Source organism: Falco peregrinus, chromosome 9 (genome assembly GCF_023634155.1).
Source record: "Falco peregrinus isolate bFalPer1 chromosome 9, bFalPer1.pri, whole genome shotgun sequence".
NCBI lineage: Eukaryota > Metazoa > Chordata > Aves > Falconiformes > Falconidae > Falco > Falco peregrinus.
This window is the reverse complement of record NC_073729.1, coordinates 16,914,489-16,942,220: the sequence shown is the minus strand read 5'-3', so window position 1 is coordinate 16,942,220 and position 27,732 is coordinate 16,914,489. Positions and strand designations below refer to the sequence as shown.

General features: G+C 38.4%; 1 protein-coding gene across 3 annotated transcripts in view; it reads left to right on the top strand.

The window, feature by feature from the left end:
* Positions 1-26,995, top strand: part of PRMT3 (protein arginine methyltransferase 3) — a 64,005-nt gene extending 37,010 nt beyond the window's left edge. Inside the window, exons 12-16 of one of the 3 annotated variants that reach the window (XR_008748751.1) lie at positions 222-409; positions 3,047-3,133; positions 14,042-14,186; positions 14,745-14,795; positions 15,000-15,085. Coding sequence is in view for 2 of the 3 variants with exons in the window: in XM_055813909.1 (XP_055669884.1) it covers positions 222-409; positions 3,047-3,133; positions 14,745-14,795; positions 15,000-15,087; positions 26,306-26,415 (524 nt within the window). In the remaining variant the exon portion in view is untranslated. Of the gene's footprint in view, positions 1-221; positions 410-3,046; positions 3,134-10,369; positions 10,777-14,041; positions 14,187-14,744; positions 14,796-14,999; positions 15,088-26,305 lie in introns of those variants that run through there. The other 2 variants (XM_055813909.1, XM_055813910.1) reach the window with 2 other exon arrangements.
* The last annotated feature ends 737 nt before the right edge of the window (positions 26,996-27,732 follow it).

Sequence of the window (27,732 nt, the reverse complement as noted above, 5' to 3'; positions counted from 1 at the left end):
GAAAAATTAAGTTCCAATGTCTAGTCTCTTCTGTGGACAAATGAGACACCAGAAAATAAAGCGGCAGAAGAAGTATCTTGTCCTAGATAGATACTTCTGAGTTTAGAGCTGAAGAAAGTTATTTCTTCTTCTAAGATGTTAATCTTAAAGAGGGGGCAAAAAAAAGTCCTCTTTATGCATGTCTAAAATAAGATTTCACTACTCTGTTTCTCTTGTTACAGTTTATCCTGACATTTGCACCATTAGTCTAGTAGCTGTTGGGGATATGAATAAACATGTGGACAAGCTGCTTTTCTGGGAAAATGTATATGGCTTTGACATGTCTTGCATGAAGAAGGCTGTAATTCCAGAAGCTGTTGTGGAGGTGCTGGACCCAAACACACTGATATCTACAGCCAGTGTCATTAAGGTACGGTGGTACTTACATACTTTAACAGTCGGATTAGAAGTTTCATTATTTTATGGAGGATGGGGAAAAAAATACACACAAGCATGCATACACAAACTTAGACATCTTCAAAATTATATGACTGCAGTAAGGTTCTTGGCGTTAAGACTGTAAGACTTGTATTGATTGTATTTATTGCCTTTTTTTATCAAGTTTGAGCTCTTAAAGTAATTGGTCCGTATTTAGATTGTTCTGTTGTACATTTGTTTGTATCCAAACCCAAATTTACTTGTATTCCAGTAAGTTAAAAGTTCCGTAAATGAAATTTAAACTGTACCAAAAAAACCCAAACCCTTGGAGTCTTTTCTTCTACTTTGCTTCCCTCTTCACCACAGTCAGCCTACTGAGTCACGGGGGGACTTCTTACTTCTTTCTGTGCCAAGATAGCTGGCTTTAAAGATTAAAATTGAATGGAGGGTCACTCACTATCACCCATAGCTTCATCCAACAGAATGACCATGTCTGAAAAGGCAACAGTAGTTTCTCCAGTACTCATTGAATTAATTTTATGCGTGCTTTTCTGTGTTGTCTTGGTTTTTTATTGCAGCTTCGTGATGGGGAATAGCAGCAAAGATGATGGAGTCATTACAGATGTCTTAGGTTTTTATTTTGAGCTTGTTGAGTAGACTTCTAGAGTCAGTGAAATAAAATCACTAAGGACACCTATAATAATTTGTGTGCCTTGAGGCCTAGAAATCTCTGTTTTCCTGGGGTGTAAGGAGAGGGTAGTGAATCGACTCAGTTGCTGAAATATACCTTGTACACTTGTCATTGTAGGGGAGGGTGAATTCCACCCCTAGTGAATGAATGTGCACAAACCAGAGGTACTGAGGTCAGGAACTGGAGGCCGTAGTTGTTAGCAGTCTGACAGGTCTGATCGCACAGTGAGCGGAGGCGTGGGTGCTCTTCCCACCTCCATTCTCTAATAACATTTTGCATGTTCCAATTCAAGTGGAAATGCAGCTGAATACTTCTTGCAGATAGGTCAAGTTTGTTATACAGAAAACAAATAACAGATAATGTGATCTAAATTAACAGCTGCATGGATAAGTTGAGCTCTGTCAGTTTGTTAGGCAAACAAATTTAAACAGCATCTTAACCTGGAAAGTGATATCAATAACTACAGTAAAAGGTGCCCAATGCAGTCTGTAAGCTGCTGCAGTTTTAGAAGGAAAATGCTTTGCTGGTCTTTACAGTGTACAGTACTGTATGTGCCCCTTGAATATATGTCATGAGCGATCTCTGTCCAGCTGAGCTGTACATGCTTAGCCAGTTTTGTCATCACACAGCATTTTCCATTATGGTTGTGGTTAATGGTTTTATACTCATTTGTTCTCAGTAGCAGTCGTGGTTTTTAAAAATAACCTGAAGTCAGTGCCTGAGCTCGTTTGCTAAAGTTACAGTTGAAAGTGCTAAAATTAATGAGTTTGGTAACAGTAGCATTATAGGTAAATTGTTTCCATCGATAGCCACTCCACGGAACAAATGGATTATGTTTTTGAGGGAAAGTTTAAAAATCTTCCTATTTATCATATGGTTATTATAGAAGATATTTTAGCATGTCGGCTCAAATGAGCTGCTGCTTGTTTTGTATAGTTTATATTATAACTTTTCATGAAGGAAAACATTGCCTAAAGAAGGAGGAGACAGCATCAAGAAATATTGATGAATGATGTATAGGACGTTAAACTTCAGCGGTATATGACATTCTTCAATAAAGCATTTTAACTGAATACATAAACTAAAGAATTTCATAGAGTGAAAAAATGTGGTGGAATTTTTAAGACCAACTGAAAACTGAAGCTTACTGCTCTTCAAAAACTCTCATTTTATATATATAGAAATAATAAATCAGAATATTGAAATGCAAGCTGCAATTTAATTTGACAATGTTACCACTGTTATCCTGGATGCTGTTATTTTACGTTCATTTCAAAATAGCAAAATTGCCTTTAAAGATGAGTAAACGCTGTTTTTTTACTGTGAGGGCAGTGGAGCAGTGACACAGGTTGCCTGGAGAGTCTGTAGCCCTGGAGATACTCAGAAGCCATTTGGACGTGGTCCTGAGCAACTGGCTTCAGTGGACCCTGCTTTGAGCAGGGGTTGGACTAAATGGTCTCCAGAGGTCCCATTCAACCATTAATTATTCTATGATCAATATAAAAATAACCTGCCAAATCAAAAAGGCCCAGTTGTAACCTATATCAGTTTCATACTGTGGTTTAGCATGAACTAAATGAACAAGAGGTAAAACAGGTGATGATGCCTGTGAAAGCTACTTCAGTTTCAACAACGGGCAGCTATCATCAAGAGCAACTTTTCTGACCAGCATTAGCTACTACGTCTGGTTCCTTACCTCTGCGAGTCAAGGTGTCTGTTTATTTTGGCATTTGGGGAAGAGAGGGCTTAAGTGTGTTTTCAGTGTGCGGATAGGATTAATTGGGTTTTAAGTCTCTTCACATCTTTGGAGAACTGAATGAATATTGCCCTAGAAAGGCAGTCTTATTACGAGAGCAACTGAACAACCTTCATCCAAAGGAAGATCTTGATTTAAATTCAGCTCTGTTACTGATGGAATTGTATTATTCTTTTTCATAGCGTATCGACTGTAATACCGCATCCACTCCAGAGTTAGAATTCTCTTCGGATTTCACCCTGACCATTACAATGAGCACAAAGTGTACGGTAAGACAATTTTAGTCTCTTCATATATGGTCAATATCGCATTGGACTAATCGACAATGCATTAATTATGCTTCATTTATCATCAGTCCTTACCTTGAAACATTCATTTCTGCAGTACAGAGGTGTCAAATGAACCCTCTTTGCAAAGAGAGATGGATGTGAAACCCCACTAATGGTGTTAGTGTAATACAGGTAGATGAGGCAAGGGAGAGAGAAGGAGCCTGAGCACTGGGCTCATTCTGTTGTGTTCACTAGCCCGTTTGCTGAAATGAGTTTTCTGTTCAGATGAGTTGTGACCACTGTGCTCAAGAATAATGCAGCAGTCAGTGTTCTCGGAGGAGCTCTTCTGAGTTCAGTAAAAAAAGTGAAAAACAAGACAGATGTGGGAAAGGTAGGCTATAGCTCGTGCAATAAACATATGGTGGCTCGTATGGCAAACAGGTTCTCATGTAGGGAAGTTCTTGAACTTTCCATGTGAAGGCTGAGGGGGAACAAATACAACATTCGAATCTGAATAACTAGGGGCTTACTGCATCAGTTATATTTATTGCATGCAAGATAATATTTTTACTTTCTGTAAGTTCATGTGATTTTTATTCAAAAGAACACTAATTCTAGAAAGGCTGTGGAATTTGATTGGAGGGGAGTTATAATTACAGCAAATGGAAGCTTATTCATCTTAGTATTACAGACTATGCTGCATCAAATTGAGTGAAGACTCTCCAGCAAATCTGAGTTGGCGATCTCACTCAATTGAGTATTATTTGTCTATCAAACACTCTTTAATATGAAAAAAAAAAAAGAAAGAAGAAGGAAAAAAGAAGTTTTCAGTCAAAGCTTTAGAGTTAAATGAAAACTCAGTACTAGGGCATCTTTCAAACGCTTCTTTGAAGTTGTGCCTACGTTGCTCAGTATGAATTTACATAAATACACATTCATTTTGTGGCTCTTTTTTGGTGATCATTATGGTATCTGGTAGTTATAAGAAAACAGAAACACTGATTTTTGGATTAATGGAAAGTATCCCCTATTTATTTTTTTCTGCAAAGGCCCATGCAATTTGTGTTTTGTGTTGTGTTTTGGAAGTATAAGTCAAGGAAGATACCTGAATATTTTTATTTAACATACTTCATGTAAGGATGTGAGTGACTTCTGAAATAAAGATGTTACAAATGTGTTTAAAGCTAAAACAAATCAGGTATTCCAACATAAATATTTAGAGTGTTTAGATTGGTACCTATGTAAGGATACCTTTCCGATTTGACTGAGTTGTGGTGTGCTGCTTGCTTGCTTTGTTGGAATACGGAAGAAAAGAATTGAATACAAGAGTGTTTGAAATGTTAGCACTAGGCAGGGCAGTGGGGTAAAAATGAGGTACAGATGAGGAAGTCTGATGGTGGTGTAGACTGAAGTAATGCACTGAGTTTTTAAACACTAAATGATAAGCAAAGGCAGGATGACCTTAATTGTTACGGATTTTATGATTGCAGTGCTATGCTTTCACATTCAACATCAATTACAAATGCTTTCCACCAATTTATTTAAATACCCTCATCAAATTTGACAAAAGTTTGTTAGGCTCTGAGATCTGTCGTAAAACCTGAAGTCTTTGTAGCCTAGCGTATTGTGATACTTCTGCTGGGAATTTCATGCTTAGCTTTAATTCACAACACATCACAGAATCAAATCCAAAGTAGCTGATTTTTAATAGCTTGTGATAAGTCTGCTACAAGTGGTTTATTTGGCTTTTGCATGTCTACATGTGAGACAAAGGCTTCCTTTGATACAGGCACGGAGAATATGTGGCTGTGTAATGTAAACACTTGAGCTGGTAACAATCTTGGATACCTGGTTTTGGATGGACCTGTGTGTCAGTCCAGGATGCTGCATTTGCCACCACTTCTGCTGCATTTTGGATGCAAAGAACTTGTTGGTGTTATAAAGTGCAGTTTTCCCATTGTCATTAATGTGAGTTAGTAGCTGTGTACAAATACTTTGTCATTATTTATCAGTTATCACCAAATTAAGTAAAGACGCAGTAACCTCTTGGTTTTTATTAAATGGAAATCTATGTGGCTTATTGTGCATTCACAAAAAACCCAAACCTCTTGGCTTTAGTTGTCATAGAATCATAGAAGAATTCTACTTGCCTCAGGGCAGGGTCACCTTTGATTTCAGACGAAGCTCCAGTGCAGCCCTGGGTTAATTTTCTAAATGTGGCCACTTTTGAATAACTGATTAGTTAAACAGAAATGTTTACAAAATCTTGGCTATCTTTTTGATATTTGGGTAAAATAGCTTATTTTGTAATTGTTGTTTTCCCTAGCACTAGAGCTTTAAGAAAACCTCATTTCCATTCTATGATTCTTTGGTATCATTGACTTACAAACCAAGATGTACACCTGCATTTTATGACTTGCAAGGAGAAGGGGAAGGAAATGGGGGAAGAGCGGTGTTTCTGAAACTTTGCAGTGAATGCAGGTTTTAAAAAATGATCAGAACTCTGTAAACTATTTTGCACTTCATCATTTAGGTTTATTGACACTTTGAGTGAAATTTCCACTCTTTCCATGATGGATTGTAGAAGTTTAGTTGGGGGTTGACAGTTCATCCATCATATCAGGCTGCCTAACCTTGCAGTAAATGAACAATAAAAGTCCATTATTTATATTGAGAATTTTTGCAGAGATGCTTTAAGATTGCAATTTGGCCTCTGAAAATAACATTTGATGTTTTTCTTGTTTGCATCCGTGCTTTCTTGTTCTACTGGTTTTTCATTTTCTCGCCCAAAGAGAAAGGTGCTTACCCAAAATTCTAGCTTTTTGTACTTGTTTGTTCTGATGTTTGTCTTTTTAAAATACGAACATTTTAAAATACTTCTGGTTTAATTACAAAAAAAAAATCACAGAAGTAACAGCTTGGAAATCCATCCTTTTATGTCTGTATGTATCGGGGGTGTTTAGCTCACAACCTAAAGTTCATTTCAGAGCAGCTTTTTCCTGAGCCCTTTCTGTGCCATAAAACTGTGAAAACAGATTTAGTTGTTATATTCCTCGTGTTGCTATCAACAGCAAAGGTAAGTTCAGACCAGTGTTACCATCAGAACTAGGACTCGCTCTCTTACGTGGTCTGTCTTCAAAAACCAAACTGAGGTGCTGGGCGGTATGTGAGTTGCTTTGTGGATCTTACTGCAGATCAGCTACCAGTTTGCACAGTGTCATTGCATTGTGGGGAGTGGGTTTCCATGCAGCTTCTCTCCAAGGCACCGCATGAGTGCAGAGGAGTATATGGTAGGTGTTCTTAGAGGAAAATAGCAGCAGCACAGAATGTGTGGTTGCTGAACTTGTTTTCACAGAAGCTTGAAACTGGTGGGAAGTAGTTTAGCAAGTACTTGGAGAAGGAGTTGTGGCCTCGGCTGTTTGTAGGATGCAGCATAGCGTTAATTGTTGAAGAGCTCAAAGCTGAGGTCTTCTGAGCTGAGGACTCTGGAGGCATTATACGTTGGGGTCGGTTGTTTCCTCCGATCAACCTGTTTGGATGCCTTGGGCAGTAGAGGCTGCACTTGTTTCTGTGGCAAGATGTTACATACCTCTAAAATCTGACCTTGGTTTTTCCGCAGTCTCTCTTCCTCCCCCTTTCTTTGTAGATACTGTTTGAAATTCTGTGTTTATTTTCAGTCTCAACAAAGAAGCTGACCGCTTCATGATTTCCCCAGGCTTTATTTCTTTCTTGTAAGTTGTTCTGGTAAATGTTTCTGGGAGGATGTCATAAACGCTGCAGGAAAGCTTCACCTAGGAGAGAGTTAGGAACAGAGCTTTTTTTCCCTGTTCTCTGGCTGGTGGGAGCACAGAAAGATTAGTCTTTCTCTTAAGCCTAATGTTAACCTTTGGGACTTGCCACCCACCTCTTTATCATCCTTTGATTTTTTTGTAACTCCACTCCATTTTGCTTTGTTGCTTTTTAGTACAAATCTTTTGCTTCCTGAAACTGATAATGCGAGTGCTGAAATATCTCTTTCTCATCTTCCTAAATATTCTCACTGTTCTTGCTCTTGGAAGGCCTTCTTGCTGACCTCTTGGCTAATTATCTGGTTGTATGATAGGGCCACTTAATTGTACTAGAGGTTGTTTGAAAACCATAGCAGTTCAGCAGGCAATAGGCTGACTGTTTTCTGGTTTTTAGATAAATGGACTAAGAACGTAAACGCCCAGACTTAGTGATGAGCTTGTGCTTGTGCAAAATAGAAAACCAATGCAGTTCCTATAACCTAAGAGCATAGTATTAATTGACATGTACCTGATTTGTCTGTTCTTCCACCTGTAAATTATTTTAAATTACTCTCATATTTTTGTATGACCAGAAAAAAAACCCTAGCAGAGTATTAACTCATGCTGGTAACATCAGATCAGCCTGATGTGACTCTGTAAGTGCATCCTGACTGTATTGCAGGTGATCCTGTAATGCCTTTATTGAGCCATATCCTTAAAAAAAATGCTTAATGCTCTAAATAGGTTTCCTTCCAGGTATTCAAGAAATTAAATAACTCTTCAAGGAAAAAAATCCTAATAAAACTGAGAAATATGGAAAGAGTGAGCAAAAATAATAATTCTAAATGTGACCTTGTATGTAGTGTTTAGTCTTTCAGAAGTTATTGGGGAGGGGAACGTGTGTCAAGGCTTTTTTCAAAGCATGTATTCTTTCTGTGATTTTTTTTTTTTATTTTATTTCTCCTGTTGTTTACCACAAAGTAGTACGTTTTAGCACTAAGTTTATCATTATTTTAGCTTTCAAAGATCAAAGATTTTCAAAGCATGAAATGGTTGCATGGAATCATTATATGAAATTGTTTCAAAGCACTTTTAGTGCAAGTTGCCTTGATTTCAGTCTTACAAAGATAATGGTCAAAAATAAATTTAATTAGCCTGCAAAAGTGCATTTTCCTAATAAAGAGCTAGGGTTTGTCACTGCTGATTTTAATTAGACATCTGGCTAATAACAGTTAGTAGATGCTGCTAGGAAAATATACCATTAATTGTATTCTAAGTTGATCACTGTGTGAGCTTTAGAGATAAAATATAATGGTGATTACCCTCAGTGTAGAAATCAATTGACAAACTTTCTCTTTTGTTTGCAAGCGTTTCCCCTGTGAGTCCATCAAGGTTGATCTGTTCTAGCTGAATAATAATATCCCCTGGGAGGAAAATGGCAGTATCTCTTCATTGCTCCCAGGAGATCTTGTCAAAGAGCAGGGGATGTATATAAAAAGTGGGAGGGAGGGAGGGAGGAAGGGGGTGAAAGAGGGATAATGAACCAGAGGACGTGACTGATGTATTAAAACCTTTAGGAGGAAAAAGGAAGTTGAGTTGACTGGAGAAAATTATTTTCACTAAGGAAAAATCTGTGCTTGTTAAAATCTTCCTAAATGGTCAACAGTTTCATTTCCTAATGTCCAATCTTCCACTTGGGAGCCAGCAATAAGTATTAACATATAAGCCTTTAATTCCAACCTTAGGTGAGAAACTAGATTATTTATTTTTTTTTTTTTAAGGTAAAGTTGGAAATCTGGCTTTGGGTACCATGATTAAACACACCTTGAATACCCCATTTCTGTTCAAAGGAAAGACTACTCTGTCATGTTACGAAACAGGATTTCTCCTTCAGATCTACTTGGTTATTGGTAGCCTCCTATACACTGGTCTCCAGGTTCGTAGTCCTTTTAAAATACAAAACTACTGGGTTTTAATAGCAAGGGGTTTCGTTTCCCTGTGACAAAAACGTAGCAACTCTGCTGCATGGATGACAAACATTCCATCTCCATGCTTGGATAAACTCCATCAAAAGCACATTATCTCCCACTTCTGTGGCCAGCTGTCTAATTGTATTTGTTGTAGCCACTCACTGTTGGAACATGATACTAGTGAAGAGCAAGAATGATAAATTGCTCACTGTAGGTGATAGCGATGATGATAATTTTTAATTTCCTTCTTCCTAAGTGAATTGGTAAGGTTGCCTTTATGAGTTCTCATAAGGAGTCGAGCGGTCTCATTTGTTTTATCCTGTTAAAATGCTGCATGTACGAGCAGCCATTTTCTTTAGAAAACAGCCTCAATATTCAGATAGATTTGAATTAAAATTTAAACTCCTCTTGCCATTTCAGCTAAGGGCTCTAAGTGGAAAAGAACAGATAATATGTACTAATGTTGATCTACTACATATATTACAGCTTTTTGTGATCTTTATGTATTTGGTACATGTTACATGAATGAACAGGGGAAAAATAGACTCAAATAATTTATCTGGTAGGGAAGAAAAATGTTGAAGACCAGTGAACCTTACTGGGAGGACGTGTTTCATTTACAGGTTTTTTTGTGTGTTTGTATGAACACCTTAGAAGCCCTTGGTGATGAATGAAAACTTTAAGCTACTTTACACGAACTCTTAATCAAAACCTGTGTTTGACAAAACCAGGTAGAAGTTAGCAGCTGCTGTTTTAATTTCAGGAATATTTTACTCTTAGTTGAGTGAACTCTTTAACCTTTGTAAGATGATGCTTTGCATTCCCATTAAGGTACATATATTCCTAAATGTTTCCTTAGTTCTTTATTTAAGCTTCTTAGTTCCCTCAGTAAACATGAAGGCTTTGTTCTGGGGTTGGAGTTTTAGTCTTCATAGCTCTGCTTTTCTCCTGGCAGTTTATTTGAGAGCAGGAAGAATAATATTTCTGTAGAGTTTCCCAATATTTAACATCCTTTGAGGCTAGAGGATGTGTCAGGCTGCAGTTGCAGTTATTTATTACCAGTTTAGAAGTCATTATTTTTGTTTTCCTTTTTCATGCTAGTCAAGAGACTGGCACTTGAAAGATTCTTCCAGAGAAGTCTTAAGTTCTTGCAGATTAGTTGCTGGTGAAGTTGTAAATGAGCTGTCAAAGGTGGAGCAAAAAGATGAGGAAAACTGCAGTAGAAGTAACTGTTATTGTTATGCTTTAAAAAAAAAAAAAAACAACCAACCAAAAAAGCAAAACAAATCACCCAAGGCAGCAGTTGTAAAACATCATCTAGAATTTATGGGGGCATTATTTGCTTGTTCTTTTTCTGTAGTTTGACTTGTCATGAAGAAGATGCCACCTTTAATAAAAATCTGGCCAGCGCTATATTCCATTTTAATAGGCTTGTGCCTGTGATTGCTTTTTGTATGCCACTTGTGATTGTTTGTTTTTCTTTATGTTTTGCTCCTTAGCTGCATGTGTTAAACTTTACAACAAGAGGGGAAGACTTAATATTTCTCCCAGCTGTAAACATTGGAAGTGTCTGTCTTTATAGTATTGCATTTTAATAGAAGTTTGTGATCGACTGTCACAGCTACTGCAATTTGTGGTAGTGTTCAAAAGTGAAATGAAAGGAAAAACATTTTGAACATCACTTCTACAGAATTATTCCACTGCAGTGTGCCTGAATATAAAAGATAAGTATTGTGCATTTCAGTATAAAACCAGTACCAAGTAATGAATTAAAAAAAAATTTGATTTAAGGGAAGATATAAATTCCTAAAAAGAAGCTAGTAACCAAACCCACAATTTTATAGCTAGATTTGTAAACTCTATTTATTAAATTCTTTGACATGGCAAAGAAAACTTTCTTTGTGTATTAAAATCAGTGAATGACACTACCTTTATCTTTTTTTTAAAAATTATTGTTTTGCTACTCCTAGAATAGCTGATTTTTTTTGAATGTGAAAAGATCTACGAAATTGAGTTTTAACAAAAAAAGCTACACTCTGGATTTAAAATGTCAAGGTAGGAATTAATTGTTAACATGTGTACTTGTTCTGTGCTAGATGAATAAAACCAGACCGTCATAGTAAGGCTGTAATGGTCTATTCTTCAAATTACTCGATTGTTTAAAGCCAAGTTTGAGTGGTTGTAAGAAGCTGTCAACTTGTTTTCTGATATGAAGAAAGTGTTTAATTGGATGTAAAGAGTAAGATTCCTCTTTGACATAGACCTGCCCACTCTTTAGGCTAAGGTTTACTAGATTCACTGCAAATTTGAGGCTTCGTTTTCTCTTGGGTTCCTTCCTTGCCTGGCTTCTACAAAAGGTCTGAGCGCGATGCTGAGGTCCCATCCCTGTGTGCCCTCCCTGTATTTTAGCACAGAGAAAACCCAGCCTGTTTCTTGTGATGATACTTCTGAGTGATCAGTTCCATGCACAGATGGGAATGGATGGGAAGGAATGTTGAAAGAAATAAAGAATGGTATCGGTAGCGAACTTCTTAACAATTGAATATGAGCCTGGGACCACCTCAGCCTTGAAACTCATTACGCCTGTCCTTACTGATTGCTTTTCTTGTTCTACAAAATCGCCTGGTGGGTTTTTAGGAAGGCTGGGTGTGCTCATTATTAATTAGTCTGTAGGTATCTGTGTAGCTGGCTCGAGATCCCTTAGGCCTGGGGCAGATCAAATGACAAACAAGCTCAAAAGCAGAAAGATCTCAAAAAGCCAACAGTCTATTAAACAAATTTTGCAGCTGGTCTGTAGCTCCTGGGTTTGGTATTACTCGTCTTGTTTTCCCAAAGATGAGAAATAGGAGGGGAGAGGTTTCTTTCTGGTTTTCCCAAAGATGAGAAATAGGAGGGGAGAGGTTTCTTTCTGGAGATTAAACACAGTGTTGGTAAGTGGTGGCAGGTTGTCTAAAAATGTTTATTAAAAACAAATTACATAGTTGTAACCAATTTAACAAAGAAAAATTGTTAAACCAAGTGTGTGTGTTTGAGGGCGGAGGGGGTTAGTTGGCTTAAAAATGGTTTGGAAATGTATTAATGAAAGACACTTAATAGATTTCTAAATTGCACTCTGTGCTCTTACAGGTAATTTTCAAAACATCATTCAAACTCTGTGCTGTGTGTATTTAGGCATACAACCTCTATTTAGCTACGCAGGGCTGGAGTTGCCTGCGGACATAGCTGACTAGAGAGTGTTTTGGTTTTGGGGTGCTCCTGCTGTCCCAGTTCTGACCAAATTTTTGGGAACACCTGAAGCTGTTCACAGGAGCCTATCCTTAGGGATGTGAGGAATTTATCTTGTTAGAATATTTCTTGATATTTTTTTATCCTTCTGGATCAACAGTTATTTCAGTATCAATATTAAAGGACATAAATCCATTTTAGAATGTAACAAAAGGAGTGTATTGTATTGATGTAGAACTTGTTGTTCTCTGTAGTCGCTGGAGCTCTGCATAAGGTGGTCTTCGTGATGTGTAATAATTACTGTTACTATTTCTTGATTTAGATATTCGAAGTCAGTGTTTCGGGTTGTTTCAGTTAGGGAAATGATTGATGCTGTAAGGCATGAGGTGGGTATTTATCCTAGTTGTTTACAGAAGATGTGTACAAATCGTGTTTCTCTGAGCACAGGAGGCAGCAGACAGCGAGGGACAGTTTCTTGCTTGTAACTGCAGTTTCTTTTCAGCCTGAACTTGATCCAGTCCCCCAAAAAATGCAGCTCTGGGGATTGTCTTCTCAGGGTAGCGCGTAGAGTGTTTCTGTTATATAGATAACTGCATCCACCTTAGCTATGGTACATCTGCATAGAGCTTTTAGCTTTCTAGTCCAAAATACAGCTTGATAGTCCCGTATTCTCTGTAAGCCAATTTTTTCCCCCTCGTTACTTAATGTATTTTTGTTGTTGCAGCCTTTCTCCTTTCTCCTATGATTGTATCCTAGGTCTGTCTTGTAAGTATATCAACAGTATTGACCTGATGATTGACCATATGTTTATGACATAGTAGATCTCTGACTAATGTCCAGAAGAGGTTGTGCATCAACAAAAGTAGTCTGATGGGTCAATAAAACTTTGTCAAAAGCTTCTCAATCTTTACTCCAAAAGGCATATTAGAGACAAGGCTGTAATTTACTTAAGAACGACATTCTCAGCATTGAGTGATAGGACTTAAGGGATGGAAGAGTCACAGTTTCCAAGATCTGGTGTTCATTTGTCACGAAGGTCCCCCGTGTGTCCTTGGATCATTTTTTTTAAGAATATCTGCGCACATCAGAATTTGGAACTTGCCAGGCTTCTCTGGAGCGCCCTTATCTGAAAAAGTTACGTTTGATGAAAAGCGTGATCTACGCTTACTTGTTTTAACACATTGTATTCTCTACCACGTTGCTGAAATCTGTTCTGGATGTAGGCTAGAGAGGAAAAAGACCAGAATAGTTCAGCTATCATTCAGATTATGTATTTCATCATGATTAAGCCCTATGCCGTTCATTTTGTTACCTTAATTTTATAAGCGTGTTTGACTTTATTTTTTTCCTTCACTCTTACCTCTTGAGTCAGTACGAAGGGCGTGCTGCAGAACTTGTCCTTGGTAACTATTCAGAGCCACCAGTTTCCTAAACTTAGAGAAAAACACGCTCTGTGAGAGGAGGTTTATAATCAGATGCTGGCGATGAGTTTTCATGCAATGGGCCTGCCATCTTTGAATTGGTACTTCTCTTGTTCGAATGTGCTATAGCTGACGTGGGGAGAATCTCTTCCTGCTGTCACAGGGATAGAGCCCTCAGCTGCTGTAGTTGAAGTTACTCGACAGCTCCATTCTGGGTCATTTCTTCAGGCTGACATGTAATAGAAAAGCATGACTGCCTTGGGCCTGTGGTCTGGTTTCCTCAGCCTATTTGTAGGAGACAGTAGGAAGCAAATAAACGTGATCACGGACAGGATTTCAGAGGTGAAACTGTGGAGTGGATGGTCTTTTATTAGCATCTTCCAGTTCTTGAATTCTTTACCTTTCCGGGACTCTCACAAGGCTTTTTTTGTCAGAAAAGCAGGCTGGTATTAAAAGACTGTGTAACTAGTAGTGTCAGTATGCTGTTCTGTCTGCGAACGTTTTGTATTTCTTCTTCTCTTCAAGCTGAACGAGGAGTACCACTAGTGAATTACTGAACTTGGAAGAGAGAGGCTGTCTTTGAGGTTAGGAGTGAGATGGCAGGAGAGGCAGAAGTGCTGCAAGGAATCTCATGGAGAGTTACTATTGGAAACTATTAACTGCTGGAAAGGTCAGCATGAAGCATTTGGGAATCATTTTCCTTATCTGTGTGTGTAGTAGAGGGAGAAATATATTCTCTGCCTGGTTATGCTCTGCCTCTGTTCAGAGGGAGCTTTTGTGGCCAACGGTGTTCATCCCCACCAAGAGTGAACACGTCACGCAGCATCCCTTGTGTTGTGTGCGTACTCAGGGAGGGCGGGGGAGCCATAGAAGACAAGGATGGAATTTTATGTTTGGGTTTCACAGCCAAAAGTTTGTTTGCTTGTATTTAATTCTAGTTGCAGATAGGGGGTGTGGGTTATTTTGGAAAGTCAGACTAATATTTGATATGTAATAAAATGCAGTTAGTGTGCTGAGTATTCTTGAGTAGGTCAAAGGTGTGATGGCAGCTTATTTTTTGACTTAGGATCTCTAGCATGCTAGAAATCCTAAGTCTCTAAGCGTGTTCCTCTTGGTAAAAGCTTGAAAGAGAGAAGAAATCCCAAAAAATGTATATATTAGTGATACTTTTTCTTTACTGTCACTCTTATTCCTTTATCTTATTTGCATTTTCCTCTGTTTTTTATAGGCAGTTGCTGGTTATTTTGATATATTTTTTGAGAAAAACTGTCACAACAAGGTGAGTATTTGGGGTTTATGCACTTTAAAAACTTCTTTGAGAAATGAGGGTGGTTTTGTGTTTTATTCTGCCTCAAGGTGTTTGGCAGTGAGTCTGTCTCGCTGTAGCAAACACTTCATGTGCATGTGTGTTCAGTAATTGATTGATGTGGTGTGATATCAAAAATGTTGTTCTTAATCAAACTCTTGAACTCTTCCATTGCAGGTCTTGTTTTCAACTGGTCCCCAGTGTACCAGAACACACTGGAAACAGACAGTTTTTCTCCTGGAGAAACCAATTCCTGTAGAAGCAGGTATGTTTAAATTCAGTTGTGATGCAACAGTGGTTGTGTTACACTGCTGTTGTCCTAAAATTTAAATCTAAAATACCTTAGAAATGATGTGTGAAAATGAACTAGTAAGTAAATCTTTCAGCTGCTGTTAAATTTTTTGTCTTGGCAAAGCACTGGGATATATCTGTCTATACAAGGTTCATGTTAAAAAATACTTACAAATATCTGCATAGGTACACATTGTAAGTGGGCATATGTCTTATACTTGCGTAGCTCCATACTGTAATTTTGACAAGAATTTTTTGTATCAAAGCATTTCTGAGGCAGAAAAATGTAAGATCAGAACTCTACTATACTCTGTAACATTACGAATGTTCTCAAGTATTGCATTTTTCAAGTGATTGTATACGATTTTTTTTTTGTAGTGCACCTGAACTACGCTGTCTTTGTTAAATGAGTCATGAATATATGCATGGGTGTTGTACCTGGCACTGTGGGATTACTATGTAAATTGAAAACGGTTTCGAAAAAGTATGGAAGAAGTTAATTTGATGCGCTGTAAATTTTTATAAAATGGTTAAGTACTGTAATAAGTTGCACCTCGAATGTGATGCAAGTAAAAAAGGCTTTTGTTGTCATTAGGGATAACCCAAAATGCAGGTGCTACATTGTTCAAGTAAGGCTTTGAAGACTCAGGTGATGCTTGTTAGTGGGTTTGATTAGTTCTGTTTGGTAGGTCTTGAAAATGTTTCTATGCAATAGTCAAATATTCCGTGCTTTATAGACACAGAAATAGGTCCATGACTGTTGCAGGACAGTCATGCAAGAGGATGGGCATACAGCAGGTCAAGAATTCTAAGTCGTGCCCTCTTATTCCTGTAGAACTGCACTTTCTTTCAAACTCTTCTGCTCCTTTTGTAATCAAAGGAGACGAAGTAAATTTTTTATGCTGTTCTATTATTTTTTATTTTTGTCCAGTTAAGCACTAGATATTTATTCAGTCCTGTTGAGCTCTTACCCAGTGGTGAAATAGTTGTCATTGAGGGCCATTTTTCTTCACATGCTAGCAGGACCACGGGCGGAACCCCAGAATGGGGCTCATTTCTGCTCATTACTTAGTAAATTCATGGTAATACATGACCCTGACCTGAACAGTTTGTAAATAGATTGCACAGATGGGGGGAAAGCATACAAAAACTTAGGGGGATGCTGCAATAAAACCTGACATCAAGAGGCTTAGAGATGCTATAGAGATGTATTGATGTAGATGGAATATTGTCTCTTTTCAACAGACCTAATTATGAATGTACAGTGGTGAAAGCAGTGTATGCGCTTAATTAAATTGCTTCTACTGTTGCCTTTTCCAGCTATAAGCCATGACAACTTTTTCCCAGAAGCTTCTTTCCTAACAGCACTATGGTCTATGTTACCTGATAAAGTCAAAGCAGCGAAATTATTTATATTCCTAAATATTTTTTTATTTACATACTCTTAGTATCTGTTAATTCTTGGGATGCACATACTCATTGCTGCATTTGTACTTGGCTTGTGTTCTGTTCTGCTTCTCTTTCTAGACAAGGCTGGCTAAGGTCTCCTTGCTGCAACTCATTAAATTTCAGTGTCATAGAGTGTGAAGTGAAATTTTTTTAAGTGCAGTGACATTTGTTAGAATATGCACATTATTTAATATTACATAGATCATTTGACACTTAGCAAATGTGTGAAATTACTGGGAGGTGTGCCTGGCTTAAGAATTCTAGTCTTAAGTGCAGTGACTTTCTGAAGACAACTGCAGAAACAGTGTCTTTGCGGCAGTGAACGCAACTTAGTTGACCTTGAAGATCATTTTTGCTGTAACTCCTTTCTCTTTATCAGCTCACATTACTTAAAGTTATTTCTGTAACAAACCTTGTTACAGCTATGTTTTTCTTCTCTTTATACCTGTCTCCTTTTTGTAGTTAATTTAAGTTCCCCTTTCCCATCCTTTTACCCATTCTGTCTGGTTTTATCTTACATATAATTATCACTTTAATCTGGGATTCTCTACCTGTTATTTCTCGTGCTAGAGAAGGTTCTGAGAGAAACTCTTCATGTAATTTCCTTTTCCTTTGTAATCCCAGTTTTAATTTCTGTGGGATCTCAGTTATTCATGGATGACACAAGCCTATCAGGGCAGAATGTGTTTCCTGGTACCTACATAGGAATGTTTCTGAACGTATGGGATTTTTAAAAAAAAAAACAAAACAACATATTATTTCTGATCCTTCTCCTTTGTTGTTCCCCAGATCTTTTTTCCTCAAGAAAAGATTAAACACTTATACATTGTTTGAAGGCTTCAGCCTTTATATCCTATGTTACGCAATATTCATCAACCTGGTGTATGAATACTTAAAATAAGAAATGTATATATGGCACTAGGAGATAAAACGAAGAAAAACCACTTGTGACTAAATGTATTCATAGAATCATTTAGGTTGGAAAAGAGCTTTAAGATCTTTGAGTGCTACTGTAAACCTAACACTAAGTCCATCACTAAACCATGCCTCTAAGCATCTCATCTACATGGTTTTTTTTTGAACACTTCCAGGGATGGTGACCCCCCTGGGCAGCCTGTCCCAGTGCCTGGCCACCCTCCCAGTGAAGACATTTTCCCTGAACCTCCCCTGGTGCCACCTGAGGCCGTTCCCTCTTGTCCTGTCGCTGTTCCCTGGGAGCAGAGACCGACCCCCCCTGCCTACAGCCCCCGCCAGGCAGCTGTTGGGAGCCATCAGGTCCCCCCTGACCCCCAGCCCCTTCCCCAGCTTTGTTCTCCCTCTCTGGACACGCTCCAGCCCCTCCATGACCCCTGGCATGAGGGGCCCAGAGCTGAGCCCAGGGCTCGAGGGGCGGCCGCCCCAGTGCCCAGCGCAGGGGGACGGGCACTGGCCCTGCTGGCCACACGCTTTTCATGGTAAGTATTGGAAATTAAATAGAAAATAGTATGATTTGAGTCTTGCAGTAATCTGACCAGTGTACCCGTGGCGGCATTTGCTTTCAGTATTTTAATAGGCTGTGAAAGAAAGATTTGGTCGTGTAACGTGCATTGAAAATGTTTTCTTGTTTTGAAAGCATCTTTCATACAGGGCAGTGGGGTTTTTCCCTTCATAAAGGAAAATGATTCCCTTAGATTTCTAGTTCGAGTAAAACAGTGAGGCTGACAGAAAATCTCTTATGAGATGCTTTATGGCTTTTGGGGATATGCCTGAAGTCATTATAAAGCGCTGATTGTATTTGGATTTGCTCTGTGAAAGAGGTTGAGCTTACAGATATCTGAACCTGTTGGGTGTTTAACAGGAAAAGGCTCCTTTAGCCATGGCAAAATAGTTTACTCCAGCAGCGTGAACTAGCTGATTTTCTCAGCTCTTTGATGCCAGGTTATTTGTTGTAAAAATAGATCTAGTTTCTCAGCCATAAAAAAGATTTAATGTTTTGACCTCTATTCTAATGATAACAGAATCAAGCCGTCACGGGCCAAAAGATGTGGCTGGCAACTAATCCTTCCTCCTTTGCCATTCCCTCTGCAGCCTGTGCTACATGTGCAATGTTTACAAATTCTCTGGGATGAAATGGGAGAGGTTTAATCTAGGTCCAGAGATCTGGAAAGTGAGGCAATAGAAATTACACCTAATTAATACTTCGGAGTTACCACTGAATTTCAGCTTGATACCTAACTATGATAGACAGCTTGGTCTATAGGTGTGATGGATGATTTGGTTTCAATTTAATGTGTGAGTGGGGGATAGACTCTTACTCCTCTTATATTCTGAAAAGCTGGTTTTCCTCCTCCCAGCCTCTGACAAAGAGACTTGAAGCGGATGTACGATGAAGGAAAACAAAACGGCGTCAGTGTGTTGCATGTGCTTTAACTGCTTAGCAAGCAGTGAAATTAAAGAAACTGGAGAAAGAAGCCAGATGATATTTTATTGCCAGAACAACTGGGGTTTCTCAGACAAAAGGGTATTGTGTTGTAGACTCCCTACAGAGTACAAGGCTTCAGTTAGCAGCCCTTTTAATAGTTTGAAAATGTCTTTATTTTGAAAACTGAAATTGAGATGCAAAGCAGTACCTTGTTCTTGTTAACAGTCCAAATGTAAGTCTTTCACTTAGGTTGTTTGTTGAAATATTCCTCCTAAGTTTCATAAACAAAAAATTACATACAGAATATCATTCTCATTTGGTTGTCTCAAGCATTTACTAAATATTTATATAATATAAATCTATATAATATATATAATATATATAATATATATTATATAAATAAATTTTTTATAAAAAGTATTTTAAAGGGGCTACAGAATATTTTCAGTAACAGTGCATTAAGTTAAAACCCAGATCTGTATGCAAGCAAATTCCATTAGCAATAAACCAGCATATTGCCAGTGTTCTGTGTTCTTGATATTGCCTTGCAGTGGAAATAAAACCTTGATTTGTTTTTCTGTGGTGCTAAAAGGGACTAGCACAGCAAAACTGAAGTAGAATTCACATGACTAAGCCCCTGTAAAATCCTTGATTATCTTTAGCTCCCCAGCCTCCATAATTGGGTAGCTGTTTGTAAATTTACAAACTGAAAAATTTTAATTTGTTTACCTAGAGAGCTTTGTTAAAAGTAGGAAAACAACACAGGCACTGTTAATCTGTCTGAATGTTGTGATCTTACACTGAAATACTTCAACATTGTGCGTCCCAATAGGATAATTTGGTTCCTAATTGAGATTTTAGTGTATGTTCTGTGTGTCTACAGCTGCAACATGGTGTCTATAGAATGCTGTCACTTGTTTACTTAGAAGTGGTACATCCAAAAATGGTGCTTGCTTTTAAAATGTAGGAATGGTTAAAACTTGAACTTTGAGGTCACACTAAATCATTCATGTCTTATGCTGTATCATTGGAAATAGGTGATTTAAAATTATCCTGCTGACTTTTTGGAAGCGTTTCTAAGTTTGTATTTCAGGTACTAAATTGAGAGAATCTCTTCCCATGGCTGTTTTATATCATTGGAATATAATAGAAGTTCTATACCTAGGCAGGAAAACTTGCATTTTTTGTGGCGTTCTGTGCCCCGCCCCCCCCCCCCCCCCCCAAGTCTTGCGACTGCAAGGGGATGTGGCTCATACAGCAACAAAACCCCAGCTTTCTCAGAATTTTGTCACAACTGCTGAGAAAGATTGGGACAAGGCTATACGGTTTAGCATCTCTACTACAGACAGTAGTAAATTAAGACTAATTCTAGGTGAGAGAGTTTGGCTGCTGCAGCTAAACGTTTTGGAGGACCACATGTCTGACCTTCACCGTTCCCTGTAGCGCAACTGTTTCTGGTACTTGAGCTATCTTGGGAATTTTGGTCGCTTGCTGTGTGTGCACGTTACCTCAGGCAGCCATACGGTGCTCTTGCCTCGCTCGTTGGCTGTGTAGACTTCTTTGTGGTAGCTGGTTCATAGTTTGTCTCGGGGAGTTGAAACATGCTAATTTGGTACAAAAACTCTTCATAGAATATACTTGGAGCACGAAAGGAAAAGACAGAACCTTAGCATAGTTTCAGAGGAGGGTGAACAGTGGTCTAACGGCAGCTGTTTGCCATTCCTTTCTTACTTAATAAAAGTAGCCAGCTGGTGGAAGAAGGGTGTCACAGATCAGATGGGCAATGCAGACAGGCAGTGATTACTGCTGGGTACAGAAACTGCTCATTGGACCTCGTTGGGCTGGGGATTCAGTAAGAGAAGTGGCCAAATGGGAAGGTGGCAGTCCATGTACAGCTGCAGGTGCCTGCAGTTTAAGATGATGAATGGGAGGATTAAGGATAAATTACTAAGTTTCAGGGAAATGCTCTTAGTCCCACCACGAATTATTTGTCTTTGATTTTTCTTTTTCATTTTCAGAAGGTAGATGGGGTATGGAAACTACTCACTAACCAACTCTTCTGGAGTAATGCTTTAGAAAAGACTCGCTGGGTTTAGTTGCACGCTAGCCCTCAGTGGTGCGTAAGGGAGTGGGTCCAGCTCATCTAAAGCAGAGTGGAAAACGAGATAATGTTTCAGTTGTCAGCCACAAACGAGGACAACCTTATAGTGAAGAGTGGTGTCAAAGCTTACTGTTGTGTAACTGAACGCATGCATGACTACCACCTAGAAGTTTGTGGCTCTCAGTCTAGGGGATTTTTAAAGGTATTTCTCACCAGCAGTTCAGTGGTTAAGGTGCCTTTAGCCCAAATCCACTGCGGTTTTCTAGCAGCTCCCTTTGAAACAACTCTTGTGAGATCATTTATAAGGTTTTAACATTTTTATGGGGTTCTGGATACAGAATGCTTTGAGTACCATGTTCTTGCTTGTCTCACTGTTAACTTCGTAAGTGGAAGAAAAGAAGGAAACGTGGAAGACCTTGATTGCTGGCTACCATCATTAACAGTCATTTTCAGTCTCCTCTATAATCAAAGAGGGAGGGGACACAGAGTTGTACTGAAAGGCAGGGTAGTTCTTCACATCACGAACTCATTGCCACGCATCATTTTGAGCTTTAAGTAGATGCTATGAGTATGTATGCAGGAGACTGCGTGGAATCTTTGGGTTCAGTCAAATCCTTTTAGGTGAATCAGGTTATAGACTGAGAATATTGGATTTGTTGGGCCTCAGCATTTGTAGCAATAGAGCTTTTGCACTGAGAGGCACCTTAGCTCACAGATGGCAGGCTGGAGGTATGGGTGATTGTACTGCACAAACGTAAGTGAAAAACTGCTTATAGTTCCACTGATGGTAAAAGTTAGAATGAAAATTAACTACAAACCACCTATACAGCGTGTACTGTAGAGCATGTAATCAGACATGTATTATTTGGCAGTGGGTCAGTATGGACATAGAGATGCATTTTTTCCAGTGGCTAGCAAGCTTGTGCAGCACTTCTGCTGAATTAGTTTGTTTTTTCTTGGGGGCACAAATTCCAGGACTCCCTAAGGGATAATAAAAATGCAGGAAGGGGTTTGTAATGGATTCGGTTTTGTCCTAATCAAACTGCAATGGCACTGTGCAGTTTACTCGGATTCAGCTGAGCGTGATAAGAGCAAGGTGATGCAGCTGAGTCCCAGAAGTGGCTTCCTCCAGACAGCTCACAGGACAGCAGAATGGTGAAAAAACATCAGTCTTCTTCCATCTACATGACATTGATTAATTGTTCAGAACTGCCTTTCTGTTACTTGGTTGCACTGCTGTTGTTTGCTTTGGCCCTCAGAAAAGACTGTTTAGAAAGGCAAATTTAATGTGGTTACTGCGCAAGAAATTGCTGAGCAAAATGGAATGTTTTGTTTCATTAACTGCCTTTGCAAACAGAATCTGAGGGTTCCGTTGTATGAAGTCAGCTGTAATTTATGAAATTAGATTTTTTTTTTTACTTCATTTATTGGTTTGTATTTAATCTTCTAAATGGTAAGATTGAAGTATGGATTAAGTGAGATTGTGGAATTTTAGTTCTCAGAGGCTCTTTAGGCTTATTGAATGTTTTAAAAATTGTTGTCGTAGGATGTTAAAATAGATCAAATAATTCATTTTGTAGCAGTTCTGAAAATCTGAATGTACAAACTAGACTATATTTCCTAGTAGGAGAGAAGCTATAGCACCCTTTCATCTTCACTTTGGCCTTCTACCTGGCAAACCCGTCTCTGGGTTCACAGATTATTTAATTTTTGCATTTCTTTGGAAAACATGTTGTTTTATGTGAGTCATTTGTGACCTAATAATAAAGCTGCATCAGAATTGAAGTGGAATCTCCAATGAACTGTTAAATAATGAAAAAAAATACAAAATTAGCAAAGAATACATATATTTTTTGATGTTTTATACAGTATTGGTACCACAGTCATTCTTTTTGAAAAGTTTTCTTTAATGTTTATACTGCAGCCTTTGACAGAATGTCCTGCATTTATTATTTAGAATGTGGGTCTTCTATCAATTTACTGTTTGTGGATGCCACTGAGATTTGTCTCAAATGCAGAATTGTAAAATTCTTACTGAATTTGAAACCAGCTTAGTTTGAAGATTACTAATTGTTTTCATTTTTGCAATATTGAAAACTTCAGCTTAAATTACAGGTCTTACTAAGGACTGGAGATAGAGATGAGTGTTTTCTAGTAACCACAAGCAGCAGTCTTCACAAAAGCGTAGTGAAATAAAGACACATCTGCCCAATAAGCTCATTAAAACCGAGACTAATAAGTCTGTATAGGTAATATTTCCTTGCAATATGAGGCAACATCAGTATTTGTGGATTATTTTTTCTTCAGATATTAGAATATTCACTGAGCATGTAGTTTCGTAAAGATAAAAAGAATGTAGTGTGTATGTTGATCATCAAGCCAGAGCCAGGCTATGGGAACAGAATTTGTCATTCCAGAGTTTTTGCAATGACATAGAAGTTGCATAAGAATTTGTGCTGTAACTGACCTTTTGAGTATTAGACTGAAGGCCACCAAAGACGATAGCCTGATTCTTGTGTGGTCCCCCAACTGGTCATAGAAGACAAAGATCCTCCAACTTCAAAATCAGCCTTTTGCTGGGGAACGTCATTTCAGACACCTCACTTGAAAATGTTAATGCTATTAGCCTAAAGGTGGGATTTTTTTCTAATATAAATTTGGTATTATTTAAAAACCTCACACATTGTCAGATGTAAAAAGTAAAAATCTGTTCTGCCTGTGTGTGGTCCAGGCTGTTGAAATTCACTTGTCTGTAAAGAAACAAAATATAAAATACTAACCTGAAAGTATTTGGGTTCAGCTTCTAGTTGTATCCCGAGCTCTTTATGTGACAAGTCTGAAATGATGCCTGTGCTAATCTGAGTTTGATGCAATCTCTGCTGCACGGTGTACTAGAAGTATTTCAGGTAGTTCAAAACGCGTACAAATTTAGCCATTTCTATTTAAAGGGTTGTTGCTACATTCTGACTTCAGGCTTTTAGTCTAGAAGCCAAAACTGTGAAGCCATTCTTCATACGGACTTACTGAAATAGCCGTGTATATATTTCAAACGCTGAGGTATTGAAAAAGTAATCTTTTTGTACATAATTGACACTGCTACATGGTCATGTATGTCTGTATGAACAAAGAAATTTCAGTTTGCATATGTCTGCAGTTTGCTTCCACGTCTTTTATCTCTGTTATCCTCTTTCCATGAAACTGAAGGTACGAAGCCAAAACTTTCAAGTACTAGATTCATAGCCACACTAATGTTTTTGAAATTTATTAACTTCTTTCCAGTTTTTAGGGGGGGCAGTGTAGCCCAAGTGATTAAGGGAAATCTATGAAACTCTGTCCCGTATCTTTGCTCTGTAGAGACTTGAGGCCTTTTTTTTTTTGTTACCCCCCTGCTTTCCCAGCCAGGCACGCAAGTCGGGAAGAACCTTGTGGCACAACCCAGGAAATAAGGAATGTGTTGGCTTTTTGTTGGGATGGGGGTGGGGAGAAGCAGGTAAAAGCTAAAAAGAAAACTAAATCCTCTTTAATGTCCTCCTCTAACACCTTCTCAGTGAATTTGGGCTTAATATTCAAAACTGGGAATATTTTTAATGAAAGTAGCTCCTTAAGCATCTAGAAATCAAGAACCTTGTTGAAAGCTTAGTCTCTCAAACGTGCTTTTTAAATAAAGCTTTCAAATAAGCGAGTAGTAAACCCTGTGACTGGTTGAAATTGGCTGTGGATTTCAGTTTGTGTGACTGTTATGTGATGGACAGAGACTTGTAACTCTTGTCTTAAGTTTATATAGCATGAGTCAGTTCCTGGAGCTCCCAATATCTGTAAATCTAGCTTTCTGCTGTCGTCTTGTAAGGATCTTAGATGTGGGGAAAAAAGAAGTGAGGTACAGCTGTGCCCATAGAGAACATCATGGTCCCATCATTTAGTCCTGTATAAAGATTCAGAAAGTCGCATAGCTGTAAAGGCTTTTCACGTAGTATCCATTGAGTACGTTTGCGTGATGATAAAATGGACTGTTAGATCATGACATTGGACTGACAGGTCCACAAATAATGTTTAGTCTTTGTGTGAAATTAAAACATCTCTTCTTAGCGAACATATACAAGTTCTGAAGCTGGCACAGCAAGTTTACTTTTTCTCCTCATTTATTTCTAGAATCTGAAAGTGCTTCTAAAAGCTAGAACAGATGTTTGAATTACATAAAGAATAAATGTGGAAGAACTTGATGTACTGTGGAACTGTAGCTGCTGTTGGGACGGACCCAGGCTTGATCAGTGCAGGCAAAGACAAAATGTTAAAAACAGACTTTGAGGCCTGGAATTCCTCTAGGACAAAAGCTTTTACTTAAACTTAGGAACACCAAAAGCAAGAGTTGTGCCTCTCTAGATGTCTCTCAGCTCTTTCCTTCTGTGTCGAAAAGTGTTCTCTCTGGTTTTGGCTGAAGCACACGTATATATCAAGTGTTATGGTCAAGAAAGCCTGGTAGTTTGTAAAGGATGTACAAACTTGAAATGCCATGGAGGTTTCTGTGTTAATGTTTCCTGCCAGATAAAAACATCACCTAAAAAATTGCAGCTTAAATGAAATGCTTAAATGAAAATTAAATGACATGGCATATGCAGTAGGAAGTGGAATAGGTTTTTGTGGTTATTTGGTTTTACTCAAAGTCGTAGCAGTGATGCATTTAAGTGAGGGAGCTTGGCAAAGGAATAATGCAATACTAAATTTTTTGGACTAGCAGTTTTCCTTTTTCCATGCTCTTTTATTTCTGCTAATAATTTGCTTCAAGGATGGAAATCTATGTTCAAGAACTGAAATATACTGTATATAATTTGATTAGAAAATAGTTTATATTTTCTAAGCTTGGGAGTGAGGGCGAAATAGTACAATGGCACTTAGTTCCTCTCCAGCGAAGACGTCTGTGTGCCTGGAGATGCTAGGTACGGATGTGGAGAGCCAACTCAACCTGATAGATAAGAGGGCAACGTGTCCAAGGAATACAGTGTTTTTCCCCAATCACAATGAAAATAACTGGCATGTTAGCTGTTTGAGTGGGTCACCTGAGAAGTAAGATGTCACACAACTCGGCACCTTACCAGCTTTAATTGCAATTAGTTTGACATTTATTTGTTGTCAAGACTGCTGGAAACAGCTTCTCATGCAACACAGCGGTATGTAATACACCTTTGCTGTTACTGTGCATAATTCAATATTGCCAGCTTAGTAATTTCCTTTTTACTTTTGCAGGAGAGGCCCTGAGAGGAAAGATAACAGTCCGCAAAAACAGGAAGGATCCACGGTCACTTTTTATAACCCTTTCAGTGAAGGACGCACAGCAGACGTACAGCCTTCAGTGAAAATTCTGTGCATATAACTTGTGGAAATGTTAAATTTAAATGTTAGATTGAACTGTTGGTAACTGTTCCTAAATATGCAGAAGTGGTGAACTCCTGGATTTGTGTATGTATACACACACAGAAGAATATGTTAAGTTTGCCTAGATTTGAGATAGTACTGTTTGGATGTTTTTGCTGCACTGGGATATGGAGACTCACGACAAAATTGGATTCTGTTGTTTCGTGTGATGTGGGGAAGGCAATAAAGATGGTTTGGGATTATGTGAGACTACTAGGTGATAATAATCAAAATCTTGCTGGGAGGAATAATAGATATGATTTTTCAGTATTGTTTTATTCTCCAACTGGCAAAATCTTTGTACAGGGTTTTTTTGGGGTTTTTTTAGGAAAGAAGATGCTAAATCATGTGCCAGTGTACCTCAACAGTAGCTGGAAGACCCCAGTGGGAATAAGTTTGGAATCCCAACTGCAGGATTGCAGCAGCAAAGACTTTATTTTTATTACACACTTCTATAATAAAAAAGTTGTATCACACTTCAGTTAGATTTATCTAAATAAAAGGAGTGCGATATATAACACAGCTGACTGTTTCCTTGTTTCCTGTGTAATTGGAAATGCTTCTATCTGTCTGCTGAGGGCTCATTTATTTGTGGCTACAGTTTTTTCTGTATGCGGCTGTTGGAGCGTAGGTGGATGGAAGTGTGTATTTTAGCAGCTTTAGGGAAAATACTATGAGCAAGTAGTGGCAGTTGCTGAAAGGGCGGATTTGGTTTGCTGCTTACAGAGACAGACTATGAGCAATCAGGGATTGATGTGTGATTTGTGATGTTTAAACACTTTAAACTGCAGTAGAGTAGGAACTGAGCGTAACACCGTGCAGTTTTTTCTTGCATTGTACACACGTATTTGTGTTGAAAGTGGTTTCAAAAAAGGTTTCAAGAAGCAAAGATGGCAGTGTGTGTTAGCGATTTGGGACCTGCTGTTAAAATGGTGTTAGGACCCTTTTTTAAGGAGGAAGATGAGAAGGAAATTCTATGACTTGGGATGGACTCAACAAAATTTAGGTACTTGTATATTGTATAATGGGGTGAAGTACTTTCTCTTTTGCCTGTAGCTAAGAAGTGTATTACCCATGGTCACATCAGCTGGGCAGAAGCTTGTATTCCAGTAGCTGAAATTGTCCTGCAACACAGCACTTGATTTTACAGTTAGGCTTTACTATTAAAACTTAATAGCAAATGAGACAATTGTACGCAATAAAACCCCAAAGGTGCAAGACTGATTTCACAGTAGTATATGACCAGTATGAACGCTCTA